General features: G+C 37.3%; 1 protein-coding gene across 1 annotated transcript in view; it reads left to right on the top strand.

Annotated features, from left to right (window-relative positions):
• The window catches only part of Tmem214 (Transmembrane protein 214), a 430,961-nt gene that overhangs the window by 230,886 nt on the left and 177,920 nt on the right, over positions 1-22,155 (top strand). Inside the window, exon 8 of the mRNA XM_067140553.2 lies at positions 20,212-20,354. Within this exon, the coding sequence (XP_066996654.1) occupies positions 20,212-20,354 (143 nt within the window). The remainder of the gene's footprint in view (positions 1-20,211; positions 20,355-22,155) is intronic.

Genomic DNA, 22,155 nt, shown 5'->3' with positions numbered 1-22,155 from the left:
AGTTAAAAATAAATGTGATAGAAAGGAAGGTCTTAAAAGTAGGACTGTTAGGCAGTACCATATGGCTGATAAAGCAGGTATGAGGCAGTTTCTAAAAAGTAACTATGATCGGTGGAAAACGGTAAATAAAAATGTAAACAGACTCTGGGATGGGTTTAAAGGAATTGTTGAGGAATGCGAAAAGAGGTTTGTACCTTTAAGGGTGGTAAGGAATGGTAAAGACCCACCTTATTATAATAGAGAAATAAAGAGACTAAGAAGGAGGTGCAGACTGGAAAGAAATAGAGTTAGAAATGGCTGTGGAAGTAAGGAGAAATTGAAGGAACTTACTAGAAAATTGAATCTAGGAAAGAAGGCAGCTAAGGATAACATGATGGCAAGCATAATTGGCAGTCATACAAATTTTAGTGAAAAATGGAAGGGTATGTATAGGTATTTTAAGGCAGAAACAGGTTCCAAGAAGGACATTCCAGGAATAATTAATGAACAAGGGGAGTGTGTATGTGAGGATCTTCAAAAGGCAGAAGTATTCAGTCAGCAGTATGTAAAGATTGTTGGTTACAAGGATAATGTCGAGATAGAGGAAGAGACTAAGGCCAATGAAGTAATAAAATTTACGTATGATAACAATGACATTTACAATAAGATACAAAAGTTGAAAACTAGAAAAGCGGCTGGAATTGATCAGATTTCTGGGGATATACTAAAGACAATGGGTTGGGATATAGTACCATATCTGAAGTACTTATTTGATTATTGTTTGGCCGAAGGAGCTATACCAGATGAATGGAGAGTTGCTATAGTAGCCCCTGTGTATAAAGGAAAGGGTGATAGACATAAAGCTGAAAATTACAGGCCAGTAAGTTTGACATGCATTGTATCTAAGCTTTGGGAAGGCATTCTTTCTGATTATATTAGACATGTTTGTGAAATTAATAACTGGTTCGATAGAAGGCAATTCGGTTTTAGGGAAGGTTATTCCACTGAAGCTCAACTTGTAGGATTCCAGCAAGATATAGCAGATATCTTGGATTCTGGAGGTCAAATGGACTGTATCGCGATTGACATGTCTAAAGCATTTGATAGGGTGGATCATGGGAGACTACTGGCAAAAATGAGTGCAATTGGACTAGACAAAAGAGTGACTGAATGGGTTGCTATATTTCTAGAAAATAGATCTCAGAGAGTTAGAGTAGGTGAAGCTTTGTCTGACCCTGTAATAGTTGAGAGGGGAGTTCCTCAGGGCAGTGTTATCGGACCTTTATGTTTTCTTATATATATAAATGATATGAGTAAAGGAGTGGAATCGGAGGTAAGGCTTTTTGCGGATGATGTTATTCTCTATAGAGTGATAAATAAGTTACAAGATTGTGAGCAACTGCAACGTGACCTCGAAAATATTGTGAGATGGACAGCAGGCAATGGTATGTTGATAAACGGGGCTAAAAGTCAGGTTGTGAGTTTCACAAATAGGAAAAGTCCTCTCAGTTTTAATTACTGCGTTGATGGGGTGAAAGTTCCTTTTGGGGATCATTGTAAGTATCTAGGTGTTAATATAAGGAAAGATCTTCACTGGGGTAATCACATAAATGGGATTGTAAATAAAGGGTACCGATCTCTGCACATGGTTATGAGGGTGTTTAGGGGTTGTAGTAAGGATGTAAAGGAGAGTGCATATAAGTCTCTGGTAAGACCCCAACTAGAGTATGGTTCCAGTGTATGGGACCCTCACCAGGATTACCTGATTCAAGAACTGGAAAAAATCCAAAGAAAAGCAGCTGAGATTTGTTCTGGGTGATTTCCGACAAAAGAGTAGCGTTACAAAAATGTTGCAATGTTTGGGTTGGGAAGAATTGAGAGAAAGAAGAAGAGCTGCTCGACTAAGTGGTATGTTCCGAGCTGTCAGCGGAGAGATGGCGTGGAATGACATTAGTAGACGAATAGGTTTGAATGGCGTCTATAAAAGTAGGAAAGATCACAATATGAAGATAAAGTTGGAATTCAAGAGGACAAACTGGGGCAAATATTCATTTATAGGAAGGGGAGTTAGGGATTGGAATAACTTACCAAGGGAGATGTTCAATAAATTTCCAATTTCTTTGAAATCATTTCGGAAAAGGCTAGGAAAGCAACAGATAGGGAATCTGCCACCTGGGCGACTGCCCTAAATGCAGATCAGTATTGACTGATTTTGATTAATAAATTCAAAGTACCATTTTATCTAGGTTTTGAGTGGACATTGTCAGCTAATGGAACAGCAACTGTCTGGAAAATCCTACCTTCTCAAATGTACTGTATTCATTTTTTTTTTAAAGCCCAAATTAACACTGTAGATTAAGAGAGATTGGGTGACCTATTGATAGATGTGTACAGTTAATTTGGATTCTAACGTCAGTTCTTTTTAGACCTTCAGTGAGTGAACATATCAAGTTTAAATATAAATGTGCCACTCTGCAGGAAACCATTCCTTAAGTCACGTGACAAAATGTTATGCTACAAAGGAAAAAGGCAGGAAAGGTGAGAAATGTAGATTTTAGAATTGAACACCTTCTGTTAGCCTGATCCTTGAACTACATGATTTAAAGGAGTAAGAGTGACATGACCATATGGAAAAGTTTTCAAAATAACCTTGGACACAAGCTGTGCAGTCCTACAAAACTATACCTTAAGTCGTAATGAGAATTTAACTTCGGCGATTTAAGGTATGGTTTCTTAAATGAAGCTCCTGCATTGTCTTCTTGAACCAAAATATGAAGTAACCATCTTGTTACAATTATAGGCATTTATAACTGGTAATTTTAACTAAGATGGACTGCCTGTTCAGGAGCATGGTCATAGTGCTGTGATTTGTTCCTTCATGCTGTCAAGTGCATCACATAAAATAAGAATATCATTATAATGTGCAGAGCTATATCAGGTTTACATGAAGGAATTTCTTTTCTGCCAGTGGGTCATATATATACACTAGCTGATGTACCCGTGCTTCGCTACGGAATTCTAGTGTACACTTTGTGAGCAAGACTGTATTAAATTGCATAGCTTTTAACGTTACCTTAGAAACACGACAGGGAAATCACCAAACATCTTTTCTCATATGAAGACTGAGTTAGGGAATTTTCACTGTAATGGTAGACCCACTTACATACCATCAGTCACAATCAGGTTGGGGATTTTTCATTATAATGGTAGACACTCACTCACCACCTGCCTTTTTACATCCTCCGAAAGACTGTTTTAGTGGTTTTCCCAACTGAAATGAATATACATTACAATGACGTCCATAGGAATGGCGCAATTAAAATCAATGCTTTCATATGAAATACTCGATCAAATGAAACACCACACATTTTCTCACTTTTAACCAATAGGACTACACTGCCGATCTAACAGTCCAAAGTTCCAGAGCTGGAAATGACCAAGCCGCAGACAGTCGTGACATGAACACACTTCATATTCTTCGGCGGGGGAGAGGGTCAAATAGTGGAGAATCCCAGGGCAAAAACTATGCCCTTTTACTAATCTGCTTCCTAGGAGTACCCAATGAGTCGGAAAATATCAGTTCACTACACTGGCGACGGAAAAATCTATATCTATCTGACTTGGAGGCAAATTTTTCCTCCAAGCCAGAGGAGAAACCCTCTCTTCACTGATTATTTGGAATAAAATGAATGTAGAATTTCATAAAAGTGAAGAGGAAGAATTTTTTCTTAAGAAACGGCTCTTTTCAGGGTTGAAGTTTGAGCTATTTAGTGAATTGTGGAGCTATAATTTGGAATTGGCTTAAATTATTATTCTAGACCAGGCCATACTACTACTACTACTACTACTATTACTAAATCAGCCTCTGCCTTAAGTATGCACACTGCTCATTCAAAACAGTGCGTCAGAGTAGGGATCAAATAACTGGAATACTATGAAGAACTAGTGTGTTACGTACCAGTTATATCAGAAAACGTATGAACCATAGGAATGGCATGCTAAAGAAGAAAGTTTTCTAACTCCCCGGCTATTTCCTGCCAATATTCAGTCAGGGTATTATATTCGGTACGCAGCAGTAATCCCATCTATCAGAGTTGAGAGGCAACATAAGAGATAAGTAGCATCACAACAAACGATGGTCAATGTAATGTTATTGTTGATCAATGTTATAAGCTTTCGATATTGTAGGCCTTCACATTTAGTTTTCTTCCGACTCGGAAATACCACTCATCATAGTCGGTACGGTAAAACTGAATAAAACATAAATGGTCGGAGGTTGTATTCTCTGTAACTTTTGTTATGTAGTACTTTACGATAGGACCAAAAACATAGGTATTTAAAAATTAAATTTTAGGCGCCTTCCCCTAAACTACAATTTCATCCAGGGTGAATAAAATTGTTTATAGCTTAGACTGTAGTTACTTATTCTCAAACTCTATATACCAATTTTCATTAAATTCTGTTCATCCGTTTTCTCGTGGCTCGGCGTCGATATGGACTTTGCAACAAAAATACAAATTCATGAATATCTGTGTTGTTATAGCCGGTACGATAAAAATGTTTAAGACATAAATAGTCGGAAATTTAATTCTATATAACTTTGGTTATGTAGTATTTATCGATACGACCACTAATGATATAAGTATTTGAGAATTCCATTTTAGGCCTTCCCCTAAACTACCATTTCATTCAGCGTGAATAAAATTATTTATAGCTTAGATTGTAGTGGCTCATTCTCCGACTTTGTATACCAGTTTTCAATGAGATAGGACCACTAATGATGCAATAATTTAAGAATTAAATTTTAGGCCTTCCCCTAAACTACCATTTCACTCAGCGTCAATAAAATTATTTATAGCCTAGATTGTAGCAAGATATTCCCTGACTTGCATACTGATTTTCATTAAATTCTCTTTAGCCGTTTTCTAGTGATGCATGTACATACATACAGACAGACAGAAATTATGGAAAAGTAAAAAGTACATTTCCTTGTTACTGTGGACATGACCGATATAGAAATACCATTCTTTTCAAATTCTGAGCAATGTACAGACAAAACTCTTATTTTATATATATATAGATTGTACCAGGAACTGTTCCAGCCCTGTACATTGTTTTATAATTGCCGGAACATATGGAAAAGGGACGGCGATAATATGTGTTCGCATGCCCGACATCTTGTGCGAGCGCAATACGAAGCTCCTCGTGGCGAGCTGGACACGTCACGAGCAAAGAACCTGCGGATGACATCACTGCCACATGTTGCACGCCTATCTCTCGAATGTACTGGAAGGAAAATGTCTAACTGTTTAGCCGATTAAGTTACGAAAACGAGACATACATCATCGTGTAGCTCATGTTCTGACCGTAAACATGTCAATTTCAATAAAATCCATCACTGCGTTCAAGAGATATAGGCGAGAAAGGAATCGCACTTCCTCCCAGTGACGTGGCAAGTAACCTTGGGTCGTACGGAATATAAGCAGCAGACCAAACTGTAGCAATTCATTTCGCATTCTACACAGCTGGCTCGCATGTCACGCTGCACGCGATGAGTCAAACTTGGTATTCATGCTGCCGGACATCGTAATACTTATATAATTTCGACGGCAAGTTGACACTTCGTTTCTGTGAATGCCAGTGAGTAACTTAAATCGTTGGACTTACAATTCATCAGACATTCAAACTTAGGAAATTAACGTGTGTATAACATCAAAGTCATAAGACTTGTAATATTTCACCAATATTTGAACTTGACAAATATCTTAATTTTCGTGTGAATAACCATAACAAACTTGAAGTTAGCACGGGAACTTTACATTGTAATGGTCTTGGACTGTTTCAACTTTGAATATCATGAGTGTTGTTTGCAACACGCTGGCTATTTTGAGTATTATTAAAGCCTAGAACACTTTAATTAGTGCCGAAAGACTGTTCGCTTATCGCCATAACAGACTGTATCATTTAAAACAACCCGTGTGGATTGACTGTATAATGAACTTCGTAATTCAGTGATATTGTGAGTATAGGACTCATACATGAATACTTGTAGAACTGTGATAGTGAGAAGGAATATTGCGAGATATTACGAGAGAGAGCTATTTATTTATTTATTTGCTGTGAAAGTGAGCCTTGATAAACTGTGCAGGGAAGTGTATTTTCTCATTATCATAATTTACGATAATAGACAGTGCTCAGACATATTTCTCATACAGTGAATGGTGATTATTTATGAAACAGTGATAATCAGTTCTAAAAGTGCAAAATCAAATGGTGCATATTTTCAACCTAGTCAGTTGGACTTTCTCGTGTTAAAGCCACACTTTTAGTAACATAAGAAATCATGACTCGAGACGACGGAGAACGACGTAGATCGACGGAGATTTGATGCAGATCAACGTGGAATTGGTACTACAAGTGTGACGTACCCACTTGGCCCACAGATGTATGACAAATTTATAACGTGGCGGGTCACTTTAATATTAAAATAAATAAATTATATGTCATTGTTTCTCCAGAAACAGTATCCCAAGGGCGCCAGTCTTCAAGCTTATGGCTTGAAAACAAAAGTAGATAATTAATAATAATAATAATAATAATAATAATAATAATAATAATAATAATGCGTAATGAGACTCAAAAAACTCCCAGGGATGAGGTGAACGGAACACAAATCATTAAGTACACTAACTTGGAATTTAAGGATCATTAATAATCATTTCATTAAAATACAAATTAAAACAGCTATTTATTAAGATGAAAAACGTGACGTAACGGCGTTTTAACAACATCTGAACTTACGGAAGCAAAAGAAAAATTGAATGAAATTAATTTTAAAAATGAACTGTTGCGCGAAGACTTGCAGTAACTTATGCCATAAGCTCGCCATATGTAGACTCTGTTGTCTTGAAGCTGATGATATGTGGATCTCGTACCGGCTGCCTTCTCTGTTGTTGGATTCCAGTCCTACTTCTACATTTCCTGTCCTTAACACTTCCTACTGTACTCCTTACATAAAGTCGTAATGAGTCCTAATTTTAAGTGCAAAACCACCATGGGTTATGTTCATGGAGAGAATACATTTGTATTCTTCCGTATTACGGAATAGTAGCGTAGCTAAATTCATAATAAAAGCTCTCTTCCCCTATACTAGTCAGAACCGGTCTCCCGTTTACTACCTCTCGTCATTGAGATAACATGTCCCAATGAGAGTAACTTTTGAGTAGAATATACTCAGATGCGAAGTGAACTAAGTTAAAATCTTCTCCGATGTGTAGACGTAGAATCGTAGTAAGAGTATCTTCCAAGCGTGAGAATCAGAATCAGAATGTCCGAATACAAGTGACAATCTGCTCACGAGTAAGAATACGAGTATGAATGTGAAAACGACTGCTAATGCTAATAAGAATCTGAATGTCTTCTCCAGCTCTTGTCGGTGGTATATATCGGCTCAAAAGTCTCCTTCCATCAGCCATATCACATGGTCCAGTAAGATTCGAGGTTCATCCCTTCTCCAATGTATTGCTGTGAATCCATCACGTTGCTTCATTTTTAATTTCTGATTTAGTTTGTTCTACATCTGTTTTAATTTGTTCCAATTCATTTTTTATTTCAGATTTATTTTGTTCCATTTCATATTTTATTTCAGATTTACTATCCTCTATCTTACTTAACATTAACTGCATCATTTCAAGTAACTGATTACTATTATTACACTCACTGTTAGGACTAACCTCCGCCTCGCCCCCCATTGTACTATCGTCTGAATCTAACGTAACTTCATCATTCCTACTCTTATTCCCTTCGCTATCTTCGCTCCTAATATCAGTTTCTTCCCCTACACATTTATCTAACTCTTCCTTAGAATTACTTAAAGTACTACCCTTCAGCACGTGTCCACTACGCAGCGTCATGTCTTTCTCCTCTTGCTCAGCCATGTTACCCCCAAAATCAAACACACAAGAAAAATATACTGTGGATACACAACAGTTACCCCCAAACTACTGATTTTATCCTTCTATACCAGTACTTAATGATTTACGAGCCCCTCAGTTGTGGCGACAATATGTGACGTACCCACTTGGCCCACAGATGTATGACAAAATTATAACGTGGCGGGTCACTTTAATATTAAAATAAATAAATGATATGTCATTGTTTCTCCAGAAACATAAGCCATAAGCTTGAAGACTGGCGCCCTTGGGATACTGTTTCTGGAGAAACAATGACATATCATTTATTTATTTTAATATTAAAGTGACCCGCCACGTTATAATTTTGTCATACATCTGTGGGCCAAGTGGGTACGTCACACAAGGGACAGTTCCAGGGACATGGTACTATGGAACATCGTGGCGTTTGCTGTTAGCTGAGTTCCAGATTGCTGCTTGCAGAGCAGTATTAAACTGTTCGAGCTCAACAAGAAGGCGTATGCAGGTGATATCAGTGCTTTTTCCATTCAAAAAAATATAATTCTGACTTTGAACAGAACTTCTATAAACAGTGTCATTACTGACAAAGAACATCAAAAGCTCACTTCCTTAATATTTCATAAACTTGGAAAATTAACGCTTTACGACACTCAAAGTAAAGACAGACTTTCAAATAATAGTGTGCTCTCGTAATGTCATATTTTCTCACTTATTGGAACTTTAGGATTTCAACTGTGTGCTTCATTCATAGTGAAAGTGTATCATAAACTCTTAACTTACGATATTTACATCAAGTGCATAATAAGTTACAAAACAATAGGACAATACTCAGAACTTTATACCAGAAGATCAGATTTAATTTCAAGTGTTTCATATTTGTGTTTACAAGAAGGAATTACAGATTTTACTTTATTTAATTTATGTAGAAAGCGTAATCTGAAATCGCAAGTGCCAATAGAAAAGACTTTAGGATTTCTTATTTACTTACAACATGCTTTATTATTAATTTATGCCATGAAAGTTATGATGGACATAACTGATTGAGAAAGACATTATTCAGATTAATTTTACTTGATCAACTTGATTTTTCGATATTCTGTTGTTGAAATTGTGATTTATTTTCTAGTGAATATCTATGATTCGGCGATATAATAGGGTGGCCTTTCAGAGATTGAATAAAGGAAAGAAAGATATAATATCTATTATTTTGCCTTGCAATCCTCCCTCTCTGTACCATCTCCTAAGGACTAGGCACCCCTCAGAAAGACCTCATGCTCTTGAAATCAACTTTTCCTGGTACAATATATATATATATATATATTCTCTTTTTTTTTTTTTTTGACTGGACTTATAGTCTCATGAAAACAAAGTACTGCATTACATGTACTCTTTCTCTGACATATATTGTTTCGGTTATTTAAGATAGGACTCCTGAGTCAAAATTTAACAAAGCCGTTGTCATCGAAAATGAAACTGGCAAGCTGTTAATAAATATGTATGACTGGTAACATGGTTGGAAAAAAGTTCTTTAGATCGCATTTTTCAGTCATTTCACTGTGAAAAATGGTATGCCCCGGGACGTTGTGTGTCAACAAAAGGTCCATTTGTAATTGTGAAGATTTGTGAGGCAGATAATCATCCTCAGAACCTACCTAAGAAGTTGGAAGTAAAAGGCATGACTGCAGAAAGGACAAAATATCTGTTTGACAACATTTGTGAGTACTGCACAGCAGGAACAGGGGATTCGTTGTGCCAATGGCCAGGCGACATTAAGGCCACTGAACCCGCGCCAAGTAGAGAGACAGATTGTGTTTGCAAAAGGAAAAATGTACGTAATTCCAGAAAATTGAGCAACAGTTCAGTTTTGTTACTACAGGACAAAGATAGATAAATAATGTAAATCCTTAATTGAATACAGTGTGTGTAGTTTCAGAATGATCTTGTAAAACATCCAATATTATTATTATTATTTTTATTATTATTATTATTATTATTATTATTATTGGTATTACTATAATTATTGTATCCTTATCTTGTTTATACATCTTAAGTCAGAACTTACGGAGAATAAAACTTCTAAACATTTATAAAAGTTATTTTAATATCCAAAGCTGATATTCCTTTATCCAGCGAAACAGCCAGATTTTCATAAATCCTTAATATATTATTTGAGTACTATACCCCATCATCCAATCAATTTTCTCAAAATTCAATAGATTCTGTCTTACAACTGTGAGCTTGCATCCGGGATATAGGGGGTTCGAATCCCACTGTCGGCAGCCCTGAAGATGGTTTTCCGTGGTTTCCCATTTTCACACCAGGCAAATGCTGGGGCTGTACCTTAATTAAGGCCATGGCCGCTTCCTTCCAACTCCTAGGCCATTCCTATCCCATCGTCGCCATAAGACCTATCTGTGTCGGTGCAACGTAAAGCTCCTAGCAAAAAAAAAAAAAAAACTTCATAGTTACATACAGTGATTAGTTTTTACGCCAGAGACTTCACAAAAATGATCGCAAATTTATCTATTATCAAATTACAAAATCAGCCAAAAAATGCAATTTTCAGACTTAAGGTTTTTCCTGAAGAGTTTCACAAATATAAATAAATAGTTCAGTAAGATTTCATATTGGGAACATTAAAAGGAAAATTCTACTGTGCCATTTAAGAAGATGGAGGGTGATTAGGGATTTAAATGGCAGTATGGAGTGGGTATGTGTGAAATTGGCAGTGAGTGAGTGGGTAGATGATAGGGATCTATGCTCAGATCTTCATTTGAACCGCAATGGTATGTATAAGTTACGGGGTTTGTTTAGTATAGTTATAATGAGGTACATTCAGGGAAACGGGTGGACTATTGAGTAGTAATGAGGGTATAGGGAGATGGAAATCAAGTAAGGATGACATAAAATCATTAGTGTTAAACTGTGGTACTATTGTAAAGAAGAGAATAGAATTAAGTAATTTAATAGATATATAATTACCAGATGTTTTAATAGGAGTTAAATCATGGCTGAGAAATTTTATTGTGGATGCAGAAAATTTCTCACAGAAATGGAGTGCCTATCAAAGAGAGGCTAGATTTGATACGGGTGGTGTATTCATACAGGTAAAAGAGGAATTTGTAAGCTATAAATAACTTATAGAAGAGAACCATTGAAATTCTAGGCGTAAGGCACATCTCTTTAAAAAAATTGGCAACTTGGTGTTTTTGAGGTGTACAGACCTGGAAGTGGTGATGCTGATGTGGAATTAATGCGGGGAACGACACAGAAAGTAATGTGATTCTAATGGATGATCTCAATTTACCAAATATTAACTAGAAGGTAATGTGAATAACAGAAAGTATGACCAACAATTGGTAAATAAGTTAATTTGGAAAGGACAGTTGAGTCAGAAAGTGATAAACCAACTAGAGAAAAAATGTCTATGTGGTGCTGATAAAACCAGATGTGCTGTATATTTGAAGTGAAATGATAGGTGGTATAAGTGAGCGTGAAGTTGTCTTTGTTGCAGTTAAAAATAAATGTAATCTCCGGTTTTATAAATAAAAATAAAAACATGATTCTGCTTAATGGTCCTGCTTTTACAACCTTCCATTCTATTGCTTTCATTTTTTGGATAAGGCAAATAGAGGAGTTTTTAGAAAAAGCAATATTGATCTATTGAAAATTGTAAATAAAAATGTACAACAGCCTATGGGATGCATTTAAAGCAGCTGTTGAAGAGTATGTAAACATATATGTACCTTTAAAGGTGGTAAAGAATGAGAAAGACCTGCTATATTATAACAGAGAAATAAAGAGATTAAGAATGAGGTGCAGGTTGGAAAGAAATGGTTAGGAATGGTTGTGGTAGTGAGGTGAGATTGAAGGAACTTGCTAGGAAACTGAACTGAGCAAAAAAAGTCAGCAAAGCATAACACAATGGTAAATATAATTAGCAGTCGTGTCCAGTTTCGGTAAAAATGGAAGGATATGTATAGGTACTTTAAGGTAAAAACAGGTTCCAAGAAGGACATTCCTAAGATCAGTAAGGGACAAGTGTATATGTGAGGACTTACAGAAGGCAGAAGTATTCTTTTTATTTTTTACAAGTTGCTTTACGTCGCACTGACTCGGATAGGTCTTATGGCGACGATGGGACAGGAAGGGGCTGGAAGTGGGAAGGAAGCAGCCATGGCCTCAAGTAAGGTACAGCCCCAGCATTTGCCGGTGTGAAAACGGGAAACCACGGAAAACAGTCTTCAGGGCTGCTGGCAGTGGGTTCGAACCCACTATCTCCCAAATACTGGATACTGGTCGCACTTACGTGACTGTAGCTATCAAGCTTGGTGCAGAAGTATGCAGTAAACAGTATATTAAGATAGTTGGATATAAGGATTATGTCCTGGTTGAGGAGGTGACTAATTTGGGTAAAGTACTGTAATTTGCCTAATCAAAGACATTTATAAAAAGATACAAAAGTTGAAAGCTAGTGAAGCAGCTGGGATTGATAACATTTCTGTGGATTTACTAAAGGCACTATGTTAGAATGTAGTACCATTGTCTGAAATACTTAGTTACTCTTTACATGAAGGAGTTATACCGAATGAATAGAGAATAGCCCCAGTGTACAAAGGAATGGGTGAAAAACATGAAGCAGATAATTACAGACCAGTCAGCTTGATATGTGTTGACTGTAAGTTCTGGGAAAACATTCTTTCTGATTATATTAGACATGTTTTGACCTATCTAAGGCTTTTGGTAGGATAAATCATGGGAGACTACTGACAAAAAGGAGGCCTATTGGACTAGAAAAAAGAGTGATGGAATGAATGGTTAACTTTATAGACAATAGAGCTCACAGTATTAGAGTAGATGAAGGATTATCTGATCATGTAATGATTAAGCGTGGGAGGTGTCCTGCAAGACAGTATTATTGGATCTGTATGTTTTCTTATGCATATAAATGATATGATCAAAGAACTGGAATCACAGATAAGGCTTTTGCAGATGTTATGCTCTGTAGAGTAGTAAATAACTTGCAGGATTGTGAGAGACTACAAAGCGACCTGGATAATGTTGTGAAATGGAGAACAGACAATGATATGATGGTAAACGGGATGAAAAGTCAGGTTGTAAGTTTCACCAAGAGCAAAAGTCCTTCCAGTTTTAATTGCTGTGATAGTACCTCATTAGGATCACTGTAAGCAACTAGGTGTTAATGTACACAAAGGTTTGCATTGGGGTAATCACATTGAAGTTTGTATATCTCTTCATATGGTTATGTGGATATTTATGGGTTGTAATAAGTTAAAGTAAAGTAACTAAATAAGTAAAAGGTAAATACCAGGCATAAACCAGAGTTAAAAGTTCGGGATTTTGAAAAACCAGAAAAGAGGTCTGAATACCAGATGATAAGTAGAGACAGATTGCCTAAATATGAAGTAGGAATAGCTGAAGAAGAATTGCTTGGATTTAAGAAAACCCTGGTGTACACTGCAGTCTATATTGTTGGCAAAACAAGTAGCAGAGTAAGAGGAAGATAAACCCTACGGTGGAATGAAACTGTCCAAACAGCAATAAAGGGGAGAAATAAAATGAGGAAACTGAGATAGAGAATGTCAGAAAGGTGTGGCAATAAATGAAGAGAAGTTAGAAGAACTCTGTCAACTGTACAGAGACCTGAAACTTAAAGTAAAAAGAATCATTTCGAATGAAAACCTGGACTGAATTTGCACAGAAGCTAAAGATGACAGCAAGAACAACAGTAAATTATTATATCAAGTGGTGAGAAGCAAGAAAAGCAACTATGAAGGAATAAAGGCCCTGGAGATAGAAGATGAAAACACCACTTGGCATGATGTTCAATAAATGTTCAATAAATTTCCAATTTCTTTGAAATCATTTAGGAAAAGGCTAGGAAAACAACAGATAGGGAATCTGCCACCTGGGTGACTGCCCTAAATGCAGATCAGTATTGATTGATATGATTGATTGGCATGACAAGGAGATAAGAGATGAGATGACAGTATTTTGAAAAATTATATAATGGTGAAAATTTAAATATCAAACAGGAGACCATGGCAAAAGATGATATTCACCAGGTGAGTTGCCCGTGCAGTTAGGGGCGTGCAGCTATGAGCTTGTATCTGGGAGATAGTGGGTTTGAACACCACTGTCGGCAGACCTGAAGATGGTTTTCTTTGGTTTCCCATTTTCACACCAGGCAAATGCTGGGGCTGTACCTTCCTTCCCACTCCTAGCCCTTTCCTATCCCACAGTCACCATAAGACCTCTCTGTGTCAGCGACGTAAAGCAAATTCTAAAAAAAAAAAAAAAAAAGGACAGTATTCAAAATCTGGAGCCTCTTACAACATGGATGGAAGTGGAAAATGCCCTAAAGAACATGAGTAACGCCAGGGCAACAGGCATAGGCAAGGTAAGCGCTGACATGATCAAGGCTGTTGGAGTTTAAGGATTGCAGTGGTTGTTTAGAGTATTAAACACCATTTGGAAAGAAGAAAAACTACACGAAGATTGGACTACAGGAGTCCCTCTATTTTAGAAAAGAAACAGATGGAAAGCCAGCAACTAAAGGGGCATCATTCTTCTATCTCATGGACTCGGAATAATGGAACAAATCATAGAACAGAGATTCAGAACCATCGTTGAACCACAGCTCGAAGAGGAGCAGTATGGTTTTATAGAAGGAATAAGGCAACAACAAATGTGATATTTTGTGTAAAGATGCTCCTGGAGAAGGGCTGGGAAAAAGGAAAAGATGTCATCATTATTTTCCTACATATTGAGAAGGCGTACAACAGTGTACAGAGACAAAAAATTCTGGGAATGCCCTGAGAATAGATCTATACCATGTGTTTTAATTAGTAATGTCAAAATGCTGTATGAACATTGCCAGATTTCTGTCTAAATAGGGGATGGATATTTGGAGTGGTTTGAGACTAGGGACGGTGTTCAACATGGCAGCGCAATATCATCAATTTATTTCATCATTGTAATGAATGAAATAATGAATGGAGTTAAGAGACTCAACAACTACTCTGAGTTTAAAACTCCTGCCTTTGCAGATGATGTAGTGATATGGGGTGATGGTGAGGCTGAAGTACAACAAAAGCTGAATGACTGGAATGCTATATTCAAGCAATTTTGTCTCAAGATAAGAAAGTCCAAAACAGCAGTGTTGCCTGTTAGTCGACAGGACATCCGCACTAACATCACTCTACATCAGTTGTTCTCAGCTGGGCGCCTGTTGAGGCTAGCCCAGTGTGGCCAGACCAGACTGACGTAAATGTGGACAGCTTATGTAGCAGCATATATCACATTGAAGTGAGAGAGCCAAAACACTTTGCAGGGAATGGAGCAGTGACATTCAATTGTGACTACAAAGCTCTCCTCCACTACTCAGCAAAATGCTGATTGGGATACAGTATTTTTTTAAATCCGCTACAATAGCAAGAAAACTGACCTTTCCAAGATATTCAGTTTAATTTATACTGCACTCTGTATAAACAATATTGGTTTTATTTTGTTATATTTTTACACTCAAAGAAAACTAACACGTTATAATATTTCTGTTACAGTTTACAAAGGTACGAGTATATAAGCTACAATTTACAATTCCTTGTATGGAAATGACTGTATTTTAAATTTTTTAAAAGTAAAATTCCTGTTATTCATTCAGCAAAATGTTATATATTTACATAATTCAACAAGTTAACTGCTTGAGTTTGTACAGTGTTGTAATGTTGTATGACTTTCCATGTTCATTGAATTTCTGAAAATATTATTTAAAACTTACCAGGCATCCAATACAGAAGGTCGTTCGGGATCTCTGGTGACTAGTTTGAAGGCCATTGGTAATGCTGTTATCAATCTGAGCTAGTCAAAACAGGGAGTGATTATTCATGGCAGTACTGGGAACGTGTATGTAAAGTTTCGTGACATTAGCTGCAATGATGTCGAAGCGGACTGACCCTTACTTGGAGGGCTACATAACAGCCCTTTCTAATGTTAAAATAAAACTATTCTGCAATCCAAGAAACGTGCAAGAAGCACAATTTCTTGATGTCAAAGAACAGGATCAGTGCTGTATTAAATTTTTAAAAAAGATAAAGGCCGACTGGGCTTAATTCCAGAGGGGAAAAAACAGGCAAATCCACAACCAACCACCAGCTGTACACCAGAAATGGTGAGTAAAACAAAGGCCCTTGTCTCAGGTGGTAACCCCGCCCCACAAAGACTATTGCACATAAGTTGGGGATGTCCATTTCAATAATTAACACTATATTCAACAAGGACCTGCAGTTAGAAAAGCGGCATAAGTGCCGAATTCACAAGCTTTTGCCTCGTCACAATTCAGAATGTCTCACTAACACAAGAAAGCTGTATGAGGGCTATCTGGCAGGGGACAGATGGAAACATGTGGTGACATTAGACGAAGCATATGTGTACCTTAGTGATTGTAACAAACCCTGCTTGATTTACTACCGCCCTAGAGACAAAAAAAATGATTGAACATTGTATAAAGAATGCCAGCAAAGTTTTCCAAGGGGTTTCATTATCATTGCTGGATACTGCTACAATGGCAGGTTAACCATTCGCCGTGTCTCTAATAATGTGAAGTTGAACTCTACATATATTAGCAAGAGCTTTTAACACCCATTTACAACACACATTCCAGCACTGCATGGGAGGGCAGAAAAACAGGTATGGGTACGTCAAGATAAAACATCCAGCCACACCTCTCATTCAACTCGTCAGTTGTTAGAGAGAATGGAGATTGAAACTGGAATCCGTGCAATTCCTTTTACTGACATTCCACTGACGGCACCCGATGGGTCGCCCATGAACTTGTGTGCATTTGGACTTCTAAAAAGGTCCTTAAGAAATAGATGTCCGCACACTATCAATGGCCTCTGGAAATCCTGTCAGGAGGAGTGGGACAGTTCTGCGAAAATGTCTGCTGCATTGGAAATTATGTTGTCGGGCTATAGCTAGAAATGCTGGCCTTCCAAATGAACACATGATTGTTAGTGGAGACATGGCTTTTCATAAGCTAATTACCCTTCAAACATAGTTTCCAGAGATTACGAACAGCCTTCTGTTATAGCTAGCCTCCGTAACTGGTGAGAGAATTTCATCATGAGTGAGAACATAGATATTTACTATCCAAGATTAAAGTAAAATAACAATGTAAATGTATCTACCAAAAAGACGTACAGTATGCCTTCAAATAAATACGGTAACCTAACCAATGTTATTCCTGGTAGGCATAATTGGATTGTTGGCGAGTTTGTGATAATTTCAAACCAAGCAACCACAAGCCACAGCTTATCCACCTTAACTCTGTATTATGTTAGAAATGTTTTTAAAGCACCTCTTAAAATTGAATAGTGAAAATTCTAATTCATTACATACATTACATAAATATTTGAGGTTTTAGGCTTAACTCTTCATTGTATCCAGTCAGAATACATGAACTACAGTGAACATACATAACTTATTTCTTACAACGTGAATTGAAAATTACGTTGTATTCTGCCCTCTTGCTGTCATTATTTGCTGCCTCCATTTCAAACTTGGGTATTGCCGTAGTGATCGAGAGTGACAAGAAGAACTTTGCCCAACCTTCAGTTCCTGTGACATAACCACAATGTCACTGTGATTGAATAGCATATACTCATTGCCTGCCTGCCTGCCTGCCTGCCTGCCTGCCTGCCTGCCTGCCTGCCTGCCTGCCTGCCCACTTACAGTGCTATGCGCCTGGGGGACAAAATGCCCAGCGTGAGCACCTCTGCTTTAGATGGATCCTAGTCAGAACAAGTTACTGAGTTTCATTATCTTGGCAGTGTAGTAACAACAGGTAGCCGACCATCTGCAAAAATCACTAGTAGAGTACAGAATGGAGCACAGTTTTATCATCTTGTGAGAAAACTCCTTTGGGATAAGCAAGTTTCATTAAGATAAAAATTAAAACTCTAGAGGAGCTTCTTTGCACCAGTTACCACATACAGTCTAGAAACCTGCATCATAATCAACAGAAATATCAGCAAACTATGAGCAGTGGAAATGAAGTTCTTAAGAACTATGATCCAGAAAACAAGGAGGGACAAAATAAGAAACCACGAAATACACCATCTTGTCCAAGTGAAAAAAATCTCTCGGTGAGATCTGTGTCGAAGCCAGACTGAAATGGTTAGGTCATCTCAAAAGAATGGACCCACAAAGAACAGAGTGTGGTTTGATAAGGAACTCAAAGGCAAAAGATCAAGAGGTTGGCCAAGGAAGAGATGGATCGATCAGATTAGAAATAATCTAGCTGGACAAGGTCTGAATTTGCAGCAGGTTATGGAAGAAGACATCTACGCGGACAGAAGTAAACGGGAGCACTCATTCACCGCACCCGTGAAACTGGAGCTGGTTTAAGAAGATGATGATGATGATGATGATGATGATGACGATGATGATGACAATGTCCCTGGTAGAAGATCAGTTAGAATATGATTCCAGTGTATGGGACCCAAACCAGTACTACTTGACGTGAGACCCGGAAGCGATCCAAAGGAAAGCAGCACGATTTGTTGTGGGTGATTTATGACAAAAGAGTAATGTTACAAAAGCATTCTAAACTTTGTACTGGGAAGACTTAAAAGTTAGGAGAAGAGCTCCTTGACTCAGCGGTATGTTTCAAGTTGTCAGTAGGGAGATGGTGTGGAGTGACATTAGCAGACAAAAAAGCTTGTGTGGAGCTTTCAAAGGTAGGAAAGGTATGAAGGTGCAGATGCAATCAGAGAAAAAATTGAGGCAAGCATTAATTTATAGGAAGAGGAGTGACGTCTTGGAATAATTTATCAAGGGAAATGTTCGATACATTTCAAAGTTCTTTGAAATTGTTTAAGAAAAGACGCAGTAAACAACTGATAGGGAATTGGCCACCTGGGTGATGGCTGTAAATGGAGAATCAGTGATCATTGATTCATTGATTATATAAACATACTAATTTCGAAACAAGTATTTAAATGACTCATTTATTAACGTTGATGTCTCCGGAGTATACGAGTATTTTCTTTCCTCTTTACCTATCGGTTCCTCTGGACTCAATTCACAGGTTATTTAGAGCTTTACGATAATGGTCTAAGTTTTGAAACAGTTTCATTCAACCTTGTGAGGACGATTGAAAAACTGTTTGATTTAGAGATTGCATTCTTAATCATTTCAGTGTGTCATCTATCTTTAGAATGCATTTTAAACTTGTGTATTTTGATTATTGGTTGGGAGGGTGAGACTTATAATCGGTGGCCATTCTAACAAAATGACATGTCTTCTAGGAAAATGATATGATTTGAGATTGAGTTTTAAGGCATCTGCCTTTATATTTGTCTGTTCAGAACTCTTTTTTCCTTCTGCTCTTGTAGTTCACATCATATGTTGTCTTGTATTTTACAGTGTTAAATACAAATGAATAATATAAAGTTCCATGTCATTGTTGGTGATATCCTTAAAACGTTTGAAAAATGTTCAATTCTTATCTGTAGTTTTGAGTTCCGGGATGGAAGAGCACTCCTTTATACCACTCGCTCGCTCTTGACAACTCCTTGACAACTATTCAGACTTCTCTATCCCTTGCTTTGTCTCACCATTATGTAACTCCCATCCTCCTCAGGTCTTTTTCTACCTTATCCAGCCAGCAGGTTCCAGGCCTGCCCCTCACTCAACATCCTCCTTACATTCTCTCACAAACCTTAGGCATCCTATCGTCTGGCATTCTTTCCACATGGCTCACTCATCGCAGCCTGTTGCTTTAGATTTCTGAAACAATATCAGCGATCATTAGCTGGACTGTACCCTTTTTTGCAACTCCTCATCAGTTTCTCATCTGCGTATGTCATTGTCCAGGTCACTTAATCATAACATCACTACAAGCCTCACAATAGTATGATACACTGTTAACTTCAGGTTTCTATTGAAACATTGTGCCTTGAATACTTTGCCCAGAGCAAGGTGTATTATATAACCCTTTGTGAGCTTGGGTTATTGGCTAGAAATGGAATTATTTACTTGTAGTTTTCTATTAGTTCAAGGTCTTTTGTATATAACTCCAGTACAGTGAAGTTGAGCAATTTAACAGACTGTGTTGAATCTTTGTTTGCATTGCACATACTATCAACAGTTATACTAATCACCATTCATTTTTACTATTTTAGCAACTAACTACTGTATATCATCCTTTGAGCAGTAGAGTTATTTAATAGTATTCCTACTAACATGCTTCTAATTGTCTTCCCCATTTTGTTTCTAGATACGTTATGGAAAGCAGGCAGTCAACCTGTATCTTTAAAACACCTTAAGGAGACATTAATAACATTCCAGGTTACAAATGAGGAACTGGCAAAATGTAAACACAAGGAAGAAGGCTTAGAAGATTGCAAGAAGTTCTGCACGGTGAGTATATATCCTTTTGCCTTTTCTTTCATATATAATTATGTGAACTCTTTGTCCTTATATTAAATGATACTTGTGTATTAGAGATTTGTCAGTCAAATTTCAAGCTTCTTTATCTTGGTTTATGGATGACACTGTTGCAAGTGCATTGACAAGCTCTTAATGGCTAAATTTTAGTATTATTTGATGAAGTGAGAGCTCATATCTATGTGGGGGGGATGTTAATATTTGCAATTGGGTCAGTCAAAGCAGTAAGAAATGCAAGGAGTTCAAGAATCTTATGACTGTTGGATATAGGTCGTAGAAAGGAGATATTTTGTTGTAAAAATAATTAAGATTGAGTTCGATTGGGAGAAAGAGAATGCTTAGGAGAAGGAAAAGTCAACGAAGACAAATTATACGAAGTTCTTAACTATTTAACTAGAAGAATATTGTATTACTTTAGTTTTCCAGTCACAGTCTGCTTGTACACTGCCTGAGTAGTTAACCGTTCTCACTCCTCTCTCTTTGATGGTTATTTGCAGCTTGCATTTCTGTTATGCCACTGTTTTGCAGTTTTGGAAGCCCCTGTTTTATATTGTGATACATCACTCCATATAACATATTTTCAGTTGTCTACTGTCCAGTGATGTTGCTCTCTACACTACTTGTCGGGATACTTGTAGATGTTATGGTTGGTAATGTTTGCTCCTTTACTCATTGGGTTTTAGTATTCTGTGGACCGGTGTTAACATGTTTTGTTTGTGAATAAAAGTTGTTTATGAATATTGAAAACTGAATAAGTTGTTACAAAAATAATGTGTATTTATGACCTAATCAACATATGGCGACCACGACAGGACTTAACGTAGACTTTGTTAAATTATAATTTAGTGATAGCGAGAAAAACTGTGTCTGTTTATCCAGTATACCGTATCCTGTTGTTTACATTCGTACGTCATAATTATGGCATCTACACAAGTAACTAAGAAAAGAGCGGTTATCCGCATGTTGTTCACGAAAGCTTGCAATGCTATAGACGAACTAGTGACACAGAGGCATGCAGATTTACAATTAATAAGTGCACGTTTACTAGTGCTCAAAGAAAGAAGAAACGAGTTACCGGAACTGGACAGTCAGATTTGTGAAAACATCTGTGCTGAAATAAAGGCAGAGGAGATTGAAGAAGTGCTGATGGCAGAAATGGAGAAAGCAGAGGAGTATACTTTACGTTACCACAGCATTAAAGGTACGGCCTCCGATTTGATCACAATGAATAGCGCTGCCCATACTTCATCTAGTTGTGTTGGTGATCGTTCGGGGAACAAAATATCCCTTCGTCTACCGAAATTGGAATTAAATAAGTACGATGGGGAAATAGCTGGTTGGATATCATTCTGGTCACAGTTCTCACAAATTGACGAGAATCAGTCGTTAAGTAGGGAGGAAAAGTTTCAGTATTTGATTCAAGCCACGAAAGAAAATTCACGAGCACGCGAGGTTGTTGAGTTTTCCTTCCTCAGGTGAAAATTATGGAAGGGCCATTCAAGCACTTCAGAATAGATTTGGATGTACTGACCTCCTTATTGAGTGTTATGTTTGGGAGTTACTGAGTTTGGTTTTGGAAAAGAAGACAGTGAAGATCAGCATTTTGTATGACAAACTAGAAACTCAGTTATGGGCACTAGAGGCATTAAATGCCTTTTCAGATAATTATGCCACATTATTGTTTCCGCTAATAGAATCGTGTCTGCCCATAGACATATTGAAGGTGTGGCAATGTTCCAATGAACCCAACAGGACACTGCAGATGCAAATGGAT

The sequence above is a fragment of the Anabrus simplex genome, chromosome 2 (genome assembly GCF_040414725.1).
Source record: "Anabrus simplex isolate iqAnaSimp1 chromosome 2, ASM4041472v1, whole genome shotgun sequence".
Lineage (NCBI taxonomy): Eukaryota > Metazoa > Arthropoda > Insecta > Orthoptera > Tettigoniidae > Anabrus > Anabrus simplex.
The sequence above is the reverse complement of the archived record's forward strand: the minus strand, read 5'-3'. Positions and strand labels throughout refer to the sequence as shown.